The 22,542-nt window shown below is 36.1% G+C and overlaps 2 protein-coding genes across 2 annotated transcripts; both read right to left on the reverse strand.

Annotated features, from left to right (window-relative positions):
* Nucleotides 1-1,504: 1,504 nt before the first annotated feature.
* On the reverse strand, nucleotides 1,505-2,440 carry LOC128093962 (olfactory receptor 5B12-like). The gene has a single exon (XM_052711917.1). It carries the CDS (start codon nucleotides 2,438-2,440, stop codon nucleotides 1,505-1,507), a length of 936 nt encoding a protein of 311 aa, XP_052567877.1.
* Nucleotides 2,441-19,225: 16,785 nt separating this feature from the next.
* Nucleotides 19,226-20,221, reverse strand: LOC128123758 (olfactory receptor 5B12-like). The gene has a single exon (XM_052760071.1). The coding sequence runs from the start codon at nucleotides 20,219-20,221 to the stop codon at nucleotides 19,226-19,228; it is 996 nt and encodes a 331-aa protein (XP_052616031.1).
* Nucleotides 20,222-22,542: the final 2,321 nt, after the last annotated feature.

A 22,542-nucleotide genomic window follows, 5' to 3' on the forward strand; every position in this document is an offset into this window, starting at 1 on the left:
TTTAAGTATGTAGCAAAAGTTTATTCAGGAGAAAGTAAATGTATGCTTTGAAAAATCGTGGTGACAAGAACCCTAAACAGATATAAGCAGATATATATAGGAGGAAATCTGCTCACACATGATCTGATTAGTTTATTTAGTTGCTTAATAATTTAAATTTATTTCATTGAATAAGCATTTAATTCATGTAAGAAAAAAATGCCTGATATCCATCACGAAGATTGATATAGGAGAAGAAGCTCATTTTTCCAGGCTACAAATCCCTTTGGTTTTCAGTTAAAGTGATTATATTTAATGTACCACTTCTTGGCTGTGGTTTTAATTTGCCTTACAGAACATCCTGAAGTGATCAACAATATCATGCAATCCATCAGAAGCCCTAAGGGATTTCCTCTCAATTTTGACATTCAATTCAGTATGTTTACCTCAAAATAATGAGAAATTAGTATGATCTCTAGATATTTTCATACTTTTAATGCTTTACTTTCTACTTTACAAATTGATTCGACTTTTAAATAAAGGTTAAAGAATTTTATTTTATGGAAGATATTGCTGTTCAACACACATGTTAGACAAGGTTAAGAACTTTGTAGAATTCTGGCAAGAGGAACTATAAATGTAGTTTGATGTAGTTTGGGTGAAATTATTTCTGAATTCTGCTGAAATCAAGGGTTAGAATAGATGTAGATAGTATGTGGTTCTTTATTATTGAAACTCATTATTAGCCCTATTTGAACCCCAAGATGCAAAAAGCCATGTGTCATGATTTTTATGTCAAAACAAAATTTAAGAAATAAAGCTCTTTTGGATGATCTTGGGCTGATGCAATCTCTCAGGATGTCTCAAAATGTTTGTTTAAAGTACTGTTAAGAACTATAGCTTTACACTGTGCATAAGAAATTGAGATGGAGATATACTCATTGGGTAAAGGCTCATGGTGCCAATTCTGATAAATTGGGTTACATCCCTGACCCATATGGAAAAAAGAGAACCAACTTCTGAAAATTATCCTCTGATGTCTATAGTGGATTTGTGGTTTTCACACACACACACACACACACACACACACACATACACACACACACACACACACACACACACACATACACACACACACACACACACACACACTTATGAACATCAATTAAATGAAGCGTAATTTCAAAAATATCAGATATTTTAAACTTTAATAATTAAAAATATAACTGGTATGTGAGATTAGAGTCAAAGAAGGTGATACCAATTGTGTTGAACACTGTAATTCTGGCAGTTAATAACATTATAATCTTGATTTTAAAATTTAATTGCTTATTATTTATGCAACACATCAACAATTTACTCTAAACTACTCATGCCTGAAAAATAAAAATAGACATACCATGGGTAAAGAGTATCAAAAGAAATATAGATGAAACAATTTAAGAAAAATTACTGCCAGACAATAGATATCTAATAGAAGTTTCCATAATTTAAAATCAATTTGTAATTAATTGACTTAGCCAAATTATGACTTTGAATTTCCCACAACCTTCTTGAATGCACTCTTGACCTCTTTGTTCCTCAGGCTGTAGACAAGAGGGTTCAGCATGGGGATAACCATGGTGTAAAACACAGAGGCAATTTTGTCAGTGTCCATGGAGTGACTGGAGCTGGGCTGTAAGTACATGAAGATGATTGTTCCAAAAAAGATGGACACAGTGGTGAGGTGTGATGCACATGTGGAGAAAGCCTTCTTCCGGCCCTCAGCTGAGTGCATCCTCAGAATAGCGATGAAAATAAGCAGGTAAGAGTTCAAGATAATGAACAGAGTGAAAACAACATCAAATGAAGCCAATACAAAAATTATAATGTCATTTATATGGATATCAGAACAAGAAAGAGCCAGCAGTGGAGGTATGTCACAGAAAAAGTGATTGATCACATTAGAATGACAGAAGGAGAGGTGGAAGGTGAAGGCAACATGGATGGAGGATTGAAGAAGTCCACACATATAGGAGACAGTTACCATTAGAACACACATGGGACCTGTCATGGTGGTAGAGTAATGCAGTGGTTTGCATACTGCTGCATGACGGTCAAAGGCCATTGAGGCCAGGATGAAACTTTCAGTAATAGCAAAGGCTGCAAAGAAGAACATTTGGGCAGCACATGCATTGTAGGATATGATCTTATGTCCTGTGAGAAACCCTTCCATTACCTTGGGAGTGACTGCTGAGGCATAAACACAGTCCACCAGGGACAGGTTACTGAGGAAAAAATACATGGGAGTATGGAGTCTGGAATCCAGCAGAATCAACACAATCATCCCAAGGTTCCCAACTAATGTGATCAAATAAATGAGAGTGAAAATGATAAATAAAGGGATCTGCAGCTCTGGGGCATCTGTTAACCCCACGAGAATAAATTCAGTTGCTTCTGAAATGTTCTCCATTAAAGTCATTTGGATCTTGCCATGACATGTACCTACAACAAGATGAGTAAAAATTATGGTAGTTGAACTTGACCCTGATATCTGAAGTGTGAGCCATTTCTTGTGCCCAGCTTCATCTTTCTGTCTAGTGTGGAGCTGTATGAAAGATGACCTGAGTGTTGGGCAGAGACAGGCAGTGTGTTCAGATCTAATGCTGCAGATGGGAACTGAAATTTCTTTGTTCACAGAAACTGCCACAGGTGGTTCATAATGTTTTTGTGAGGTTTACTTTCTTTTACTGGTATATATTCTATACTACTCTTAATTATAGTGTTCATTATTACTACAGTAATGTCTGCTAGCATTCTTGTCTAGGATGTACAATGAAAGTTAAATCAGCAGAAAGCACAATGTGGAGGCATGTTGTCATGCCCTTCTTTTCTATGTCAAACTGGCAGTGCATTTTCCATCTATAATAAATATCTCACCACTTGGAAGGTATCCAAGACCAAGGACTCTGTTATACGGATAAGAAGCTATTTCTCTAAATCATGAAAGCATTCTTATTTGGATATTTGTTTTTAAATATTGGAACGTTCAAGGAATTGAGTTTTCAGTGGGTCATATTCTTGATGAAATCTTACTATGTTTCATCAAGTGAAAGAGCAAAGGAGCAGGTCTTTTAAATAGTAGAACTAAAAATTTTAGTACTTTATCTTATCATCCTGATATTCATTTCTCATATAAACTGGATGCTTTTTATTTCCTACAATCAACATATCTTTGCTTTATTTGTATTTGGGGAGAAAACAAGGAAAGATGAAAGAGTGGGAGAAAATTGAGAAGATGGAAGAGTTGTTCTCATCTTTGCCTGTATACCTGCTGTCCTGACCAAATCATATTATATTATAAAAGTAGTTGTACTCAACAACACGGTGGCTCAGGTGACAAACAGTCTTGCTACTGTTCTTAGAGTATAAAAGAATGTCTCCACCTAAAGAAACCTCTGATGCTGGAATGTTGATTGTACCCATTCCTCCAAAACACTTCATATTGAATGTGGGAAGTGATTCAGACTTGTCATTAAGATAGCCAAACTAAAATTCATTTGTTTCTATATTTATGTTCTCCCTATGTTTTATTGAGTATAACCTCCACCCTAATCATTTCTAAAACATACCTGATGGTCCAGAGAGAAGAAATTTTAGTTCTGTAGATCATCATGGTAGAGTTGGAATAACAGGGAACCAAACAGGAGAAAACTCATAGAAAAGTACAGCCTTAGTAAGGATGCATAACCATTCTGGGCATTAGACACCCACACCCTCTTTTTTGTTTGCTTTAAGTTTTTATTTGTAAGATAAAAATGGTTAGAAATTCTAGGCTTTCTTCTAACTTGCTATACGTATTTTAAAGTAGCTAATCAATTAAATTGTGTCCTAGGAAGTAGGGCTACCAAATACTAGTTATGGAAAAACCCTCATGTCCATATCATTGGTTCAAACAATTCTCTTTTCCCACCTGTAGTGACTCTTCTTTCTGATTTGTGGAGCTCTGCTGTGGATCAGAGTCTGGGCATGTGTTCTTGCTAATATCAAGTTAGTGGTGGAAACTTTACACACATCTCAAGGGAGGCAGTACACGTCACTGAATACCTCTAGAGACTTATGATTTTATATTGGCCTTTTAACCTGAACTTAATGGAGACTGAGAAAGGTACACTGTCTGCATTTGGATAAAAAGTGCTTTTAGGTGCATTATTGGATAGAAGTTGAAAAATAGACCCCATCTTTCAGAGACACCCAAGTTAGGCAACAAAAATTAATTTTTGTTTTTAACTAAAATCTCTGGGTACACACTTCAGCTGTCTGTTACTGGGATTTCCATATAAAGGTTTTGTTGTGAGCCATAACATATCTTGAACTTAAAAACCTAAGAAATGAGCCTGAGATTGGCTCAACATAAAAGAATTTGGATAGTATATCAGGCCCTGAGATCTATTACTAGTACTGAAAAAGAAAAACCAAATCACATTATGACAATTAAGTGCTGTCTTTGTCATTAAAGAATAAATTCTTCCTCTTCAAACATGTTTTAAAGACAGGAGTGATGTTTAAGAAAATCCTATATTATTTTATGAATTATATGAAGAATAGGAATAATATGAGGGCTTAAATATTCAAAGACATATTATATAATAATAATCAAAAAAACAGAATATAAGGTATATATAGAGGTTATTTATATCAAACCTATGGTCAATGCTTTACTAAATGTTTAAAACAATGAAACTATTTCCAATAAGAGAAGGCATGAAACAATATTGTCTGCACTCTCAACTCTTGTGCTGTCTAAATTGCATATAATCATTTATATTAAAGATTCCCAACAACTGTTGGAAAGCTCATAGAACTTCTAAATACCTTAATCATGTAATGGTATAAATAACTTATACAAAGTTAGTAACTTTTATATGTAATGAACAAGCTGAGAAAGACACCAAGAAAAACATTCATTTAAAATTTAAAAAAATCAGGAAATTAATGTAGCCAAGGAAGTGAAGGAAATCTATGATGAAAATTTACATCACTTAAGATATAAATTATTTGAGAATTTCCCAAACAAAGAAATTCACAAATCCTGAGTTTGAAGATCTATACAAAATTCAAAGAAAAGACATTTTAAAACTTCCTTGTTGAGTATTGTCATCATGAAAGCAGGCAAATAAGAAAAAGGGAAGACTTATTAGATGCTAGAGAGACAGAAACATACAGGTGAAAATCACAATACCCAGATTATGACAGAGTCTACAGACAGCGCAGCAGTACCTTCAGAAGGCTGTTGTGATATAAATACTAATCCTGATCCTAGACCCATATTAACAGCCATTTTAATCACACTGAAACAAAGGTGTAAGCCTTGGTAATCATTCCCTCATAATCTCAGCACTCACTGTCCTTGTGCATACTGTTCCTTATTATTAAGAGTCTAAAGTCTTTGCAAAAAAGCTCACTTTGAGTGCAAAAGGATGGTCATCCAATGAGTTGGCCAGAACTGAATTTCTCAGCAATAAATTGATAAGGAGTTTCCATAAATAAATGTCAGTCAAGTCATGGTATAGTTTGCAGAGGTTTCTCAAGCTGAGATGTAGCATTCAGGAGTCACACATTATTCAGATGACATTACTCAGCCAACTGTTTGACTATTCCATCTAGTTTCCTGTAGACCTTGCCAGATTAAGCAACAGTTTTAGTACAGATACAAATTACTGTATAATGTAGGACTATATTGGATTCCTTCCTGTTTGACTGTTCCATTCCTATAGGTATTAATATTTTCAATACTTTAAAAATAAACTATCTCAGCTCAAACAAAGATTAAGGACTTATCATAAAAATACTTTGCCCCATAAACTGAAGTCTTTCCTAAAGAGGTTTTATAAGGTTATTTTTAAATTTGACCTTGATTTTTATTCAGTTGTTTGGAATTAAATTTTTTTCATAGATTTAATATGTATACTAATGCTATATCAAATTTTCTTTCATTGTTTCTGTCATTTTTTCTTAAGTAATATTTTGAATTTTTAAAATTTTCAAGCATTATGCCATGATATTTTATTTTTATCAATTTTAATATTTAACTTTTTTACATATAATTTTTATAATAAAGTTTTAAAATTTGTATCTTTTCTCATTTTCAAAGTGTGTTTATTTTTCATTGTTTGGGATTCATACTCTTTATTGTGTGTCATGGTGTTTATTTCATAAAGAACATTCACCTCTATTTCAGGAGAATTCAGCACATATCGACATATTGTGTTTGATATTTTTTAGACAAACGATATCTAGCAACTCATTTTGTATTTTTTAATGAAAAAAGCTCCATATATTTATAGGATATTATATTGATGTGACAGAATTTTTTCCCGAGATATTTCTGTCTTGATATTTTTCCTAGTGAATGACTCAGTTGCTTTATATTGCTACTGGCCCAGGGACTCATGAAATGAAACTACACAAGCACTCAAATACTTCAGTTAGCCTTTATTTGTGGACTAGAATCACATAAACCTATACTTGTTCTTCCTAAACATGTTTTTCCCCTTGTTTTCCCAAGGATTTCAGAGCTCAAATGTCTGTTCTACTCACAAAATTTAGTGCATCACGAGATTAGCTCTCATCATTGTGGATTTTTGTATTCTCTGCACTACAGATACTTGTGAATGTATTTTTAGCCCAAATATGAGGTTTTTTAAAATGCATGTATGGAATCTTATATGCTTAGAATAGTGGATCAAGACTTTTCTGAAAACTTTGTGCTTCTATTTACTAATTTTCATGAGAAGAACAACAAGCTTTCATCCTCACACATCTTGAATACCCCACACAGACAAAAATGAGATGATTCTATATGTAATAAGGCTTCAATGTTAAAAATACATTAAGTGTTTTGGTTAACAAAGCTAGACAGAGAAATGTCCTTGAGCCACAGAAAGATATCCTTAGGTGAACAACATGGACCCATCTGAAAATCCCTACTGGAAAGTTCAGCACCATAAAGATGCAGATAAAATACAATGATATCTTGCAGTTGACAGGCAAAGATAAGCCATGGACCAGTTCTCTGGTTTGTTTGTTTATTTGTTTGTTTGTTCTTACTAAACATAAAACAAACATTGCCTGGAGCCATACCTGGTGGTGAACAGGTCCCAGCAGAGGATGTAAAGAATTGGCAGGGGATGGAGGTAAGCCAGGTCATGGTAGTGGTGAGAATCTTACATTCTGACTGAATAGTAGCCAGAGTGTTCTTTACTTATACAGAATTTAATAAGCAGGGATACATTCATGATGTTCCAAATCTTAAATCATATCATTTTTGGTTTTGGACATGTGTTTCCCTTCCTCTTGCTCATATTATAGTCATCATTCATAAATTATGACAGAACAGAGTTATAATTTCCAATTATTTTCCCTCAGGTGTTCAAGGAAATCACAAACAAGTAATAATTACAAATAAACTATTCCTTAAAGATACAGGTCCAACGTTTCAGATGATTGAAAAATATATCCAGATTCATTGACTAAGTTTTGTGAAGACTTTAGTTTTCCAACAACATCCTTGAACGCACTTTTGACATCTTTGTTCCTCAGACTGTAGACCACAGGGTTCAGCATAGGGATGAACATGGCGTGAAACACAGATCTCTCAATGGAATAATGTGTTCTACAGAAAGGAAATAATAGCATTTATTACAAATAATCTTATGTGTTACTCAACATAAAAGTATGACATTCTTTGAATTTTAATTATTTTTTTGCTGGGTAAGTAGAGTAAGGAGAAATTATTTCCCTTAGAGAATTCCTTGTTTATACAGTTTTCAAATAGCTCCCCAAACTGGCCTCTGAAATGTCATCATGGTCTCACATAGTATTACCTTAAGGAGATAAGATTCTGTCCAGAGCTCCTTTGTTTTCCACTCATCCAAGTAAACTCCAAAATATTTAGGATACACAATGGCCTTTCTGCAGAGTTTTTGTGGTGAGTTTGAAACCCCCAACAGGAAAAACATATCTGCTTCTGTGAAATTGTGGTAGAGATAATTTTAACATTTCTATCCTCAGATGAATAAACAGACCTCACTGGTAAATAATTTCCAAATGCACAGGTATTATTGTATGTATAAGACCTGAACCAAGGTTTCCTAGTTCCCTGATAATGATTGTGCTTCATGTCCTGATGCCTCACTAGACTTGGAACCTTTACAAGTACAGGAGAGAGTGTCTCTCCACTTGTATTTATCTAACCTTCTATGAATGAATTGCTGGGTGATTAAAGATTGTCATTTATTGTTTTCTGAGAGCAAGGTAAGATTCTATATCTGATATGCATATTTAATTGAAAAATATGATTGATGTAGAAGCAATAGAGCAGTGACCTTGTCTCAGTTTTGCCCATCTGAGTGCTTTTTCTAAAACATTGACATTGGAGGCTAGGGATGTAGTGATAAAACACTTGCGCCATATATATGAGACCATGAGTTTGATTCGCAACAACCTCAAAATGTGCATAGGTCTACAACTGAGGGCCAAAGACGTTTTAAAAAGACTATAGTTTGTGATGAGTTATTGAAGGAATGAGTCAAAAATTAAAAAAAAAGATGCCAGTACCAAGCTGTTTTTATTACTGTAGCTCTATAGTACAACTTGAAGTCAGGGATCGTGATGCCTCCAGAGATTGTTTTATTGTACAGGATTCTTTTGACTAGCCTGTTTTTTTGTTGTTTTTTTTTTCTCTTTCCATATGAAGTTGAGTATAGTTCTTTCCAGATCTGTGAAGAATTGTGTTGTGATTTTGATGGGGATTGTACTGAATCTGTAGATTGCTTTTGGTAGGATTGCCATTTTTGCTATGTTACTCCTACCTATCCATGAGCATGGGAGATCTTTCCATTTTCTGACATCTCCAATTTCTTTTTTCAGGGACTTAAAATTCTTGTCATACAGGTCCTTCACTTGCTTAGTTAGAGTTACCCCAAGGTATTTTATATTGTTTGTGGCTATTGTTAAAGGTGATGTATCTCTGATTTCTTTCTCAGGCCATTTTTTTCATTTGTATATGGGAGGACTACTATTATTTTAGTTAATCTTGTATCCTGCTACATTGATGAAGGTGTTTATAAGCTTTATATGTTCCTTGGTCGAATTTTTGGGGTCACTTATGTATAATATCATGTCATCTGCAAATAGTGAAATCTTGACTTCTTCCTTTCCAATTTGTATCCCTTTGATCTCCTTGTGTTGTCTTATTGCTATGGCTAGAACTTCCAACAAAAAACCCAGGATAGCCAAAAGAATCCTGTACAATAAAACAACCTCAGGAGGCATCACAATTCCTGACTTCAAGCTCTACTATAGAGCTACAATAAGAAAAAACAGTTTGGTACTGGCATAAAAACCGACATGTGGACCAATGGAAATGAATTCAAGACCCTGACATTAATCTGCACACCTATGAACATATGATTTTCGGCAAAGAAGCCAAAATTGTACAATGGAAAAAAGAAAACATCTTCAACAAATGGTGCTGGCATAACTGGATGTCAACATGTAGAAGGCTGCAAATAGATCCATATCTGTCACCATACATAAAACTTAAGCCCGAGTGGATCAAAAACCTCAACATAAAGTCAGTTACACTGAACATGATAGAAAAGAAAGTAGTAAGTAGTCTTGAATGAATTGGCATAGGAGATCACTTCCTAAATATAACACCAGTAGCACAGACACTGAGAGAAACAATTAATAAATGGGACTTCTTGAACCTAAGAAGCTTTTGTAGAGCAAAGGATACGGTCAACAAGACAAAACGACAGCCCACATAATGGGAAAAATCTTCACCAACCCAACATCTGACAGAGAGCTGATATACAGAATATATAAAGAACTCAAGAAATTAGACATCAAAATACCCAACAGTCCAATAAAGAAATGGGCTATAGAGCTAAACAGAGAATTCTCAAGAGAATAATCTCAAATGGCTGAAAGACATTTAAGAAAATGCTCAACATCTTTAATTATCAAGAAAATGTAAATCAAATGGACTCTGAGATACCATCTTACATCCGTCAGAAGGGCTAAGATCAAAACCACTGAAGACAGCTTATGTTGGAGAGGATGTGGAGCAAGGGGAACACTCTTGCACTGTTGGTGGGAATGCAAACTTGTACAGCCACTTTGGAAAACAATATGGTGCTTTCTTAGAAAATTGAGAATCAACCTCCCTCAGGACCCAGCTCGACCACTCTTGGGCATATACCCAAGGAATGCCCAATTATACCAAGGAAACATGATCAACTATGTTCATAGCAGCATTATTCCTAATAGCCAGAACCTGGAAACAACCTAGATGACCCTCAACTGAAGAATGGATTAAGAAAAAATGTGGTACATATACACAATGGAATATTACTCAGCAAAGAAAAACAATGACATCATGAAATTTTACTTTATAATTTCTTTAATAACTTTAATGCATTCATTTTTTAAATCTGGTAAAAGGAAAGACATTATGACAAATAATTTGGAACAGTTGTGAGAAAATGTTCAGATATTAACATTTGTACAACAACAAGAAAAATGATAAAACTTAAGTCTCTTGGTGAGGAAGTGAAGTGAGTGCGTGTTTCAAGTACTTGTATGTGAAATGCTAGCATGTATCCTTCCTATTGGGAAGACAAAGTTGCTGCCAGGAAGCTGAGAGGCAAACTGTAGCTAGAGTTTTCCTGCCTTGCCCACAGTCAGAACAAATCTCTGATACTGGCCAGTCCCACAGCCACTCAGACTCAACCAAGTAAACACAGAGACTTATATTGCTTACAAACTGTATGGCCATGGCAGGCTTCTTGATAACTGTTCTTATAGCTTAAATTAATCCATTTCTATAAATCTATACCTTGCCACGTGGCTCGTGGCTTACCGGCATCTTCATATGTTGCTTGTCATGGCAGCAGCTGGCAGTATCTCTGACTCAGACTTCCACTTCCCAGCTTTATTCTCCTCCTTGTCCCGCCTATACTTCCTGCCTGGCCACTGACCAATCAGTGATTTATTTATTAACCAATCAGCAACACACTTGACATACAGACCATCCCACAGCAGCAAACAGACAAGAGAAGGAAATTTTCTATTAGAATATAGCCACTGTAACGTGAATTCTTAAATATGTATATTTATTCTGTTTAATTTGTGTTGAATCTATATTTTAATTTAAAAAATTAAGAATTAGTCTTGTAGCTGGGTTAGTGGTTCCCTTTCTTTTTCTGACAGAGTACAGAATACCTTCAAGATGAAGAAAAATGTATTTCAAAACTAGGTTTAACTGCTTACATGAGGATTAGACTTATCTTTTTAAAAAGTGTGTAGTGTAATTAAAAGCAAGTAGTCATTTTTCATGGGGATTTTATTTGGGAAGCAACTATCCTTTTGAGCTCTTTTCCATACCAACTGATGTCATTTCTAAGAACAAAGGAGAGCTGAATATAATTCTGCTTATAAACTTCGTACAAACACAAATCCACCAAGACCTGAGCCTGCTGAATGGCCTCTGCCATTTTCACAAGGAAACTGATTAGTAGTCACCATGCTGGGCCCCAGTGGTGAGAAATGAACTTTCTTTCCATGAAGAATAGCTCTAAACTCAGTTTGGCAGCTACTAGGAGTGTGTATGTGGTCTCTGGACAGAACAACTAAGTGATTTCTCATTGACCCAGCACACAGCTTAGCGCTACTGTCACTGCTTATGCGAGAGACCAGGCTAACACTTCTCTTAAAGTAAACAATGTTTTACCAGATGGCTTTCATGGGGAGGCACATCCAGTAGAGGCAAGTCCAAGCCCGTCCCCCTGCTGAAGGCTGCATGAGGTGCCCCATCATAGGTACTGGGCTCCAAAAAGCCTGCTCATGCATCAGAGATGGATTCTGATCCTACTGCCAGGCACCCTCCCAAGCAGATAAAGCTACACAACTGTCTTGCCATGCAGGGAGCCTAGTCCAGTCCCATGTAGGCTCCACAGCCATTGATCCAACTTTCATGAGTTCCCACTAGTTTGGTTTGGTCATCACTGCAGGTTTCCCCATCATGATGCACTGATGCACTTGCTCATAGAATCCCTCTTCTCTCTTTGACTGGACTTCTACAGCTCTTCCTGGTGTTTGGCTGTGGATCTCTGCATCTACTTCTATCAGTCATTGGAGAAAAGCTCTGTATGACAGAGAGTTAGGGTATTCCTGATCTGATCACTGGGGTAAGCCAGTTCAGTTCAAGCACCCTCTCCACTATTTCAAGTAGTCCAAGGTGGGGTCATCCTTAGAGAGTCCTGGCAATTTCCCTAGCACTGAGTTTCTCTCTATCCTCATGATATCTCCCTCTATCATGGTATCTCTTTCATTGCTTTCCCCCTCCATCCCTGTTACAGCTCAACCATTCCATTCCCTTATGTTCTCATCCCCTATCACCTACCCTACATTTTCCACCCCTCATGCCCAGTTTACTCATGGAGATCGAATCTATTTCCCCTTCCTAGGGTGATCCATGCATCCCTCTTGGGGTCTTCCTTGTTAACTTCTCTGAAGTTATGGGTTGTTGTCTGATTATCCCAAAATTTGTCATGAAATTTGCAGGCAAATGGATGGAACTAGAAAATATCATCCTGAGTGAGGTAACCCAGACTCAGAAGGACAAACATGGTATATACCCACTCATAAGTGGATACTGTAAAGCAAAGGATAACAAGACAACAACCCACAACTCCAGAGACGCTAGCTAACAAGAAAAACCCAAAGAGGGACACATGGATCACCGTGGGAAGAGGAAATAGATGAGATCTGCATGAGTAAACTGGGGTTGAGGGGTGGGCAATGGAGGGTATGGGATGGCTGATGAGAACATAAGGCATGGGGTATCTCTTAATCTCACATGAATAAATTCATTCTCCCTTGAAATATTCTCCAGCAAACTCAGTTAGGAATGATCATGACTTGCTCCTAGGATTAGATGATATAATAAAATTTGAAACATGATCAAGGTCATGATATATAATCATTTCTTTGTGAAAAACCTGTATAAAATTCTTATTAGGGCAGGTTGTATGAGATTATTAATGTGAGAGTAGTATAAATGGACCTTGGAACTTTATATTTAGGGCTCATTTCAAATTGTCTGGTATATGATATTATTTATTACAGTAATTCAACTCAATATGTTTTTTATTTACATTTCCAAACTCATACAAACACAATGCACACTTTGATGCTTTAAGTATGTACCAAAAGTTTATTCAGGAGAAAGTAAATGTATGCTTTGAAAAATCGTAGTGACAAGAACCCTAAATGAATTTCCTGTCTCTGACAGCTGTACCAAGTTATACATAGTTTAGTGTCTTGTGGTGCTGCTCTAGGACTATACACCCTTTCTTCCTCATTATGAAGCCTTTAAGGGAATGCTTCAGTTTAAAATTTGGGCCATTTTGTTTTCTACTTGATGTATGAAGCCTGTATGTAATGATATTTGGATGTATTTAAGCATGTCAAAAATTAAAGAGAGTTTTATTGGTTTCCTTCCATGTCTTCATTTTTTTTAAGTAGGCTGGGATTTTCCATCATTTGTCATCAAAGAACTCTGCATTATTTGTTTTGGGAGGAGAATAAAGAAGAATGAAGAGTTGATTTTCTTTTCCCTGTGGATTCTGTGCCCTCAACCAAACTGTATTTCTTAATGTGTTTGGTTATTCTCACTTCCTTGATGCCTCAGTTAACACCTGCCTATGCTTTATAGGTTATAGTATGAAGTGGCCTTTTAAGCCACTAAAATACATTTAGTCTAGAGTCTTAGGTTTTACTCCTTTACTTTTACATATTAAGGTAAGAAAATATGTAGCTTTACCTTAAGGGCATTATAATGAGAATTATTATTCCTTTTATTTGCTTATTGTATCTGCACATATATAGCAAATAATATGTAAGTTCTTTGCAGGTAATAAACGACACTACATTTTTAAAGGTAGGCAAGTAATGGGAGATATTACTTCACATAGTATATCTCATATCTTCTTAGATACCACATTGTGTTCAGTTCAAAATACTGATGCCTAACTATTGATGGTCCTAAAGAAAGTTACATAATCCTTTGTACAAATGGATGTTGGAAGATCTACAGTCTCTGTAATTACAAAGAGTGTTATCATCGTTACCCTTCTACTCTTGAACAGCACTCTAGATATAACAAATTTATGAATTAGTGTCACCTTTTGAGCATCACTATCTCTCCAGAGTCAAATAGTCCTGAGTATGGAAAGCTATAAGCCTGGAGCAACACAGGACAACAGAAATAGCAATGGTTCAAGGTTAAGAAAATTTTCAGAAATATTAAGGCTGTCATGTGGCTCAGCTGTTTATATTTTCTGAGCATTAGTTTTCTTTCCTGTGCTTTCATTTGAATAGTAAAAAATGTTAGATATTTTACCATCTTTTACAGTTCTAATTGGCTATGTTGTCATGTTGATATGCTTTTTAATGCTTCCTGGTGTCAGCCAAATATCGAGACAAAGGAAATATTGAAATTGCTTCATATCCAGAACACTGGTTCAATGTTCACATCTAGGAAAGCATCTTGCTGTTATCAGCCCCCATCTGTGAAGTGCTGATACAGAATGGAACCTGGGCTCGTGCCCTTGAAAATATCAAGACAAAGGTGCAAGCTTTGCCTATGTCTCAAGGGAAACAGTGCCATGTAGGCGGTGATCTCTAAAGGTTTGTGAACCCACATTGGCCCTTCAACCTGACCTTGGTGAGCACAACAGAGGAAAATGTCTAAATTTGTTTGCAGAATGCTTATAATGGCAAATGAGAGTAGAAGGTCAGAATAAAGAACCCCATTTCTCAAATCAATTGCAACAGCATATTTTAAAATAAACAATATTAGTGTACATTTGAGATTCAGATAGTTCTTGACAGAATAAGACGAAAGGGTTTTGCACATATACCAAGTAATGAGCAAGGCCATAGAATGTATCTCACTGAAAATCTTATAGTACATAAAGACTAATGATATAGTAATAAAAGTACAATTCATAAATGACTAAAGATCTAAGTAGACTTTTCTCCAAAGCACACATATAAGTATGCACATAAAGTGCTTCAAACTATACCAATATCTTTAACCACTAGGTAAATGCAAACTAAAAGCATAATCACATGTCATTTCACCTACACAGGGTAGCCAAAATAAAAATGAAAGATAATATCAAATGTTAGGTAATACCACCATAAAGAAATGAGTATCCAAATATCTTGATGGGCCCATAAAACAAATAATTTGAGAAATGTTCAGGAAATTCAAAGTCAATTAAGTAGATAGTCATCATACAACTCATTTATGTTGCTCGAAAGAAACAACATGGACCGTGTGGTTTAGAATCAACATTACTTCCAGCAGTTCTGAGGCTTAATGATTGAGCACTCCATACAGCACAGCTGAGGAGGAAGAGGAATGTAGCGTGAGAGAGAAGCAGAGACTTTGGTTTTGCCTTATGCTCCTCTCTGTCCACTGTTCTAATCTCAAGATCTGAATACCCTGAATCTTTGATAGGAAGAACATCCTTGACATCTTTGCAGTATCAGTATCTTTAGGGTCATTGTCCTGATTAATAGCACCTGACATATCTGTTCTTGCTACTCTCTACCAAAGTTTGCTGGACCTACGCCTTAGCTTTTTAATTATTTTAGAGTCAGTCAGGGAGTCTTCTAAATCGTTATCTTCTGTTATGATTCATGACTTCACACAGTTTCTATCTCTTTATATTTTATTTTATGCACTTAAGCAAAACCACATAATGCTGTGGGATGGTCTGTATGTTGCTCTGATTGGTCAATAAATAAAACACTGATTGGCTTGTGGCCAGGCAGGAAGTATAGGCAGGACTAACAGAGAGGATAATTGAGAGAACAGGAAGGTGGGGGGTGAGTGGGGGGAGATGACACTGCCAGCCATCACCATGACAAGCAGCAAGTGAAGATGCCAGTAAGCCACGAGCCACATGGCAAAGTATAGATTTATAGAGATGGATTAATTTAAGATGTAAGAACAGTTAGCAAGAAGACTGCCAAGGCCATACAGTTTGTAAATAATATAAGCATCTGTGTGTTTATTTTATAAGTGGGCTGTCGGACTGCTGGGCCTCGTCGGAACCCAGAGAGAAGATCTCCAGCAACAACATAACATCTTTAATGGTTTGCCATTGAGAGTTTTTTTCTACCTAAAATTAATTCATCAGATGACTTTAAGTTCATTAGAGCCACACTTGTTTGCTATATGACATACTCCTCAGTACCATGGAGAACTGCAGTTGACATGATCAAGAATGAAAACAAATATATAAGGATCTAAATATCCTTTTCATAAAATTATAAAAAAATCTTGTCAATTCAAAAATATATAAATATCTAGAAAACCAACATCCACATATAAGAGAACATGTGACACTTATCTTCTGGGCCCAACTTACTTCCCTCAGCTTAATAATACCCATTTCAGCATTTTGACACAAATTTCATAATTACTTTAAAAATACTATTGTATAATATTCTTTGGGACAATCATACACAAGTCCAATAAATTTGATCATACTCAATTGCCTAAAAACCTCCCAAGCCTTTTTGCCACACTACTTCTTATTTTCCCTCCACTTTATCACTTAATATTTTCTGAATCCAGTTAATGCTACCCATATGACCCTAGGTCTGGGACCACCTACTGATAGATTGTCAATAGAAAGCATCCATCAGTTGCCAGTAGCTGAAGAAGTGGAGATGGAGCCTCAGAAGCTCCTGTCACAATTATAATCATGACTAGCTTGATTTTATGCAAACAACCACAAATACTATATGTCCATATGTATGGTGTCCACGTTATGCCCATAAGACAGCATTTCCCAGAACTTCCCATCCTCTGATTATTATTGTCTTCATGTTCCAACTTCCACAATGTTCTCTGGCATTTGGCATTGTGGGGATATTTACATAGATGCCCCATCTATGTATAAACACTCAGATTCACTTATTCTCAGCACTACAACCACTTATGAGTTTCTCCATTAACTACTACCCTGCTGCAAAAGAAGAGAAGCTTCTCCAATCAAGGCTGAGAGTAGTCTATATAAACAGATATAAGCAGATATATATAGGAGGAAATCTGAAAATGTGACCATTTAGCAAAGCATCAATAGTAGTTCTCTCCTTGGAGCCTATGTTGTCCATACCCATAGGCGCAGCTTTACAGTACTGGGCATGAACAATGCAGTCTTGTTGATAAAATCTCTGTTGTTATTCCTCTCACTCATCCACTCATTTATGCACATGTAAAATTTTCTGCTCACACATGATCTGATTAGTTTATTTAGTTGCTTAATAATTTAAATTTATTTCATTGAATAAGCATTTAATTCATGTAAGAAAAAAATGCCTGATATCCAACACAAAGATTGATATAGGAGAAGAAGCTCATTTTTCCAGGCTACAAATCCCTTTGGTTTTCAGTTAAAGTGATTATATTTAATGTACCACTTCTTGGCTGTGGTTTTAATTTGCCTTACAGAACATCCTGAAGTGATCAACAATATCATGCAATCCATCAGAAGCCCTAAGGGATTTCCTCTCAATTTTGACATTCAATTCAGTATGTTTACCTCAAAATAATGAGAAATTAGTATGATCTCTAGATATTTTCATACTTTTAATGCTTTACTTTCTACTTTACAAATTGATTCGACTTTTAAATAAAGGTTAAAGAATTTTATTTTATGGAAGATATTGCTGTTCAACACACATGTTGGACAAGGTTAAGAACTTTGAAGAACTCTGGCAAGGGGAACTATAAATGTAGTTTGGGTGAAATTATTTCTGAATTCTGCTGAAATCAAGGGTTTGAATAGATGTAGATAGTATGTGGTTCTTTATTATTGAAACTCATTATTAGCCCTATTTGAACCCCAAGATGCAAAAAGCCATATGTCATGATTTTTATGTCAAAACTAAATTTAAGAAATAAAGCTCTTTTGGATGATCTTGGGCTGATGCATTCTCTCAGGATGTCTCAAAATGTTTGTTTAAAGTACTGTTAAGAACTATAGCTTTACACTGTGTATAAGAAATTGAGATGGAGATATATTCATTGGGTAAAGGCTCATGGTGCCAATTCTGATAAATTGGGTTAGATCCCTGACCCATATGGTAAAAAGAGAACCAACTTCTGAAAATTATCCTCTGATGTCTATAGTGGATTTGTGGCTTTCACACACACACACACACACACACACACACACACACACACACACACACACACACACAGAGACACACACACACAGAGACACACACACTCAGGAACACCAATTAAATGAAGTGTAATTTCAAAAATATCAGTTTTTTTCTATTTTGGTTTTTCGAGACAAGGTTTCTCCGTGTAGCTTTGTGCCTTTCCTGGATGTCGCTCTGTAGGCCAGGCTGGCCTTGAACTCACAGAGATCTGCCTGGCTCTGCCTCCCGAGTGCTGGAATTAAAGGCATGAGCCACCACCGCCTGACTGTATCAGATATTTTAAACTTTAATAATTAAAAATATAACTGGCATATGAGATTAGAGTCAAATAAGTTGATACCTATTGTGTTGACCACTGTAGCTAGAGTTTTCCTGCCTGGCCCACAGTCAGGACAAATCTCTCTCACCTGCCAGTCCCACAGCTGCTCAGACCCAACCAAGTAAACACAGAGACTTATATTGGTTGCTAACTGTATGGTCGTGGCAGGCTTCTTGCTAACTGTTCTTACAGCTTAAATTAATCCATTTCTATAAATCTATACCTTGCCACGTGATTCGTGGCTTACCGGCATCATCACATGCTGTTTGTCATCGTGGTGCCTGGCAGTGTCTCTCTGACTCAGCCTTCCACTTCCCAGCTTTACTCTCATCCTTGTCCCGCCTATACTTCCTGCCTGGCCACTGGCCAATCAGTGATATATTTATTGACCAATCAGCAACACACTTGATATACAGACCATCCCACAGCAGACCACTGTAATCCTGGCAGTAAATAGCATTATAATCTTGATTTTAAAATTTAATTGCTTATTATTTATGCAACACATCAACAATTTGCTCTAAAATACTCATGCCTGAAAAATAAAAATAGACATACCATGTGTAAAGGAATATCAAAAGAAATAGAGATGAAACAATTTAAGAAAAATTACTGCCAGACAATAGATATCTAATAGAAGTCTCCATAATTTGAAATCAATTTGTAATTAATTGACTTAGCCAAATTATGACTTGACTTTGAATTTCCCACAACCTTCTTGAATGCACTCTTGACCTCTTTGTTCCTCAGGCTGTAGACAAGAGGGTTCAGCATGGGGATAACCATGGTGTAAAACACAGAGGCAATTTTGTCAGTGTCCATGGAGTGACTGGAGCTGGGCTGTAAGTACATGAAGATGATTGTTCCAAAAAAGATGGACACAGTGGTGAGGTGTGATGCACATGTGGAGAAAGCCTTCTTCCGGCCCTCAGCTGAGTGCATCCTCAGAATAGCGATGAAAATAAGCAGGTAAGAGTTCAAGATAATGAACAGAGTGAAAACAACATCAAATGAAGCCAATACAAAAATTATAATGTCATTTATATGGATATCAGAACAAGAAAGAGCCAGCAGTGGAGGTATGTCACAGAAAAAGTGATTGATCACATTAGAATGACAGAAGGAGAGGTGGAAGGTGAAGGCAACATGGATGGAGGATTGAAGAAGTCCACACATATAGGAGACAGTTACCATTAGAACACACATGGGACCTGTCATGGTGGTAGAGTAATGCAGTGGTTTGCATACTGCTGCATGACGGTCAAAGGCCATTGAGGCCAGGATGAAACTTTCAATGGTAGCAAAAGCAGCAAAGAAGAACATTTGGGCAGCACATGCATTGTAGGATATGATCTTATGTCCTGTGAGAAACCCTTCCATTACCTTGGGAGTGACTGCTGAGGCATAAACACAGTCCACCAGGGACAGGTTACTGAGGAAAAAATACATGGGAGTATGGAGTCTGGAATCCAGCAGAATCAACACAATCATCCCAAGGTTCCCAACTAATGTGATCAAATAAATGAGAGTGAAAATGATAAATAAAGGGATCTGCAGCTCTGGGGCATCTGTTAACCCCACGAGAATAAATTCAGTTGCTTCTGAAATGTTCTCCATTAAAGTCATTTGGATCTTGCCATGACATGTACCTACAACAAGATGAGTAAAAATTATGGTAGTTGAACTTGACCCTGATATCTGAAGTGTGAGCCATTTCTTGTGCCCAGCTTCATCTTTCTGTCTAGTGTGGGACTGTATGAAAGATGACCTGAATATTGGGCAGAGACAGGCAGTGTGTTCAGATCTAATGCTGCAGATGGGAACTGAAATTTCTTTGTTCACAGAAACTGCCACAGGCGGTTCATAATGTTTCTGTGAGGTTTACTTTCATTTACTGGTATTTGTTCTATACTACTCTTAATTATAGTGTTCATTATTACTACAGTAATGTCTGCTAGCATTCTTGTCTAGGATGTACAATGAAAGTTAAATCAGCAGAAAGCACAATGTGGAGGCATGTTGTCATGCCCTTCTTTTCTATGTCAAACTGGCAGTGCATTTTCCATCTATAATAAATATCTCACCACTTGGAAGGTATCCAAGACCAAGGACTCTGTTATACGGATAAGAAGCTATTTCTCTAAATCATGAAAGCATTCTTAATTGGAAATTTTTTTAAATATTGGAACATTCAAGAAATTGAGTGTTCAATGGGTCATATTCTTGATGAAATCTTACTATATTTCATCAACTAAAAGAGCAAAGGAGCAGCTTTTTTATCTTTATCTTATCATCCTGACATTCATTTTCATATAAACTGGATGTTTTTTATTTCCTACAATCAACATATCTTTGCTTTATTTGTGTTTGGGGAGAAAATAAGGAAAAATGAAAGAGTGGGAGAAAATAGAGAAATGGAATAGTTTTTCTTATCTTTGCCTGTATACCTGCTGTCCTGACCAAATCATATTATATTATAAAAGTAGTTGTACTCAACAACACGGTGGCTCAGGTGACAAACAATCTTGCTACTGTTCTTAGAGTACAAAAGAATGTCTCCACCTAAAGAAACCTCTGATGCTGGAATGTTGATTGTACCCATTCCTCCAGAACACTTCATATTGAATGTGGGAAGTGATTCAGACTTGTCATTAAGAATCGCCAAAGTAAAATTCATTTGTTTCTATATTTATGTTTTCCCTATGTTTTATTGAGTATAACCTCCACCCTAATCATTTCTAAAACATACCTGATGGTCCAGAGAGAAGAAATTTTAGTTCTGTAGATCATCATGGTAGAGTTGGAATAACAGGGAACCAAACAGGAGAAAACTCATAGAAAAGTACAGCCTTAGTAAGGATGCATAACCATTCTGGGCATTAGACACCCACACCCTCTTTTTTGTTTGCTTTAAGTTTTTATTTGTAAGATAAAAATGGTTAGAAATTCTAGGCTTTCTTCTAACTTGCTATACGTATTTTAAAGTAGCTAATCAATTAAATTGTGTCCTAGGAAGTAGGGCTACCAAATACTAGTTATGGAAAAACCCTCATGTCCATATCATTGGTTCAAACAATTCTCTTTTCCCACCTGTAGTGACTCTTCTTTCTGATTTGTGGAGCTCTGCTGTGGATCAGAGTCTGGGCATGTGTTCTTGCTAATATCAAGTTAGTGGTGGAAACTTTACACACATCTCAAGGGAGGCAGTACACGTCACTGAATACCTCTAGAGACTTATGATTTTATATTGGCCTTTTAACCTGAACTTAATGGAGACTGAGAAAGGTACACTGTCTGCATTTGGATAAAAAGTGCTTTTAGGTGCATTATTGGATAGAAGTTGAAAAATAGACCCCATCTTTCAGAGACACCCAAGTTAGGCAACAAAAATTAATTTTTGTTTTTAACTAAAATCTCTGGGTACACACTTCAGCTGTCTGTTACTGGGATTTCCATATAAAGGTTTTGTTGTGAGCCATAACATATCTTGAACTTAAAAACCTAAGAAATGAGCCTGAGATTGGCTCAACATAAAAGAATTTGGATAGTATATCAGGCCCTGAGATCTATTACTAGTACTGAAAAAGAAAAACCAAATCACATTATGACAATTAAGTGCTGTCTTTGTCATTAAAGAACAAATTCTTTCTCTTCAAACATGTTTTAAAGACAGGAGTGATGTTTAAGAAAATCCTATATTATTTTATGAATTACATAAAGAATAGGAATAATATGAGGGCTTAAATATTCAAAGACATATGATAAAAATCCCAAAGAAACAGAATATAGGGTACATATTAAGGCTATTTATATCAAACCTCTGGTCAATGCTTTACTAAATGTTAAAAAAATGAAACTATTTCCAATAAGACAAGGCATGAAACAATATTGTCTGCACTCTCAACTCTTGTGCAGTCTAAATTGAAAGTCTTTCATATAATCATATA

The sequence above is a fragment of the Peromyscus californicus genome, unplaced genomic scaffold, assembly GCF_007827085.1.
Source record: "Peromyscus californicus insignis strain IS unplaced genomic scaffold, ASM782708v3 Scaffold_4__1_contigs__length_199733344, whole genome shotgun sequence".
Taxonomy (NCBI): Eukaryota; Metazoa; Chordata; class Mammalia; order Rodentia; family Cricetidae; genus Peromyscus; species Peromyscus californicus.

Bases quoted from the DNA above. Each gene is read 5' to 3' on its own strand.
- LOC128123758 (XM_052760071.1), bottom strand. From the start codon at position 20,221: ATGACTTTAATGGAGAACATTTCAGAAGCAACTGAATTTATTCTCGTG.
- LOC128093962 (XM_052711917.1), bottom strand. From the start codon at position 2,440: ATGACTTTAATGGAGAACATTTCAGAAGCAACTGAATTTATTCTCGTG.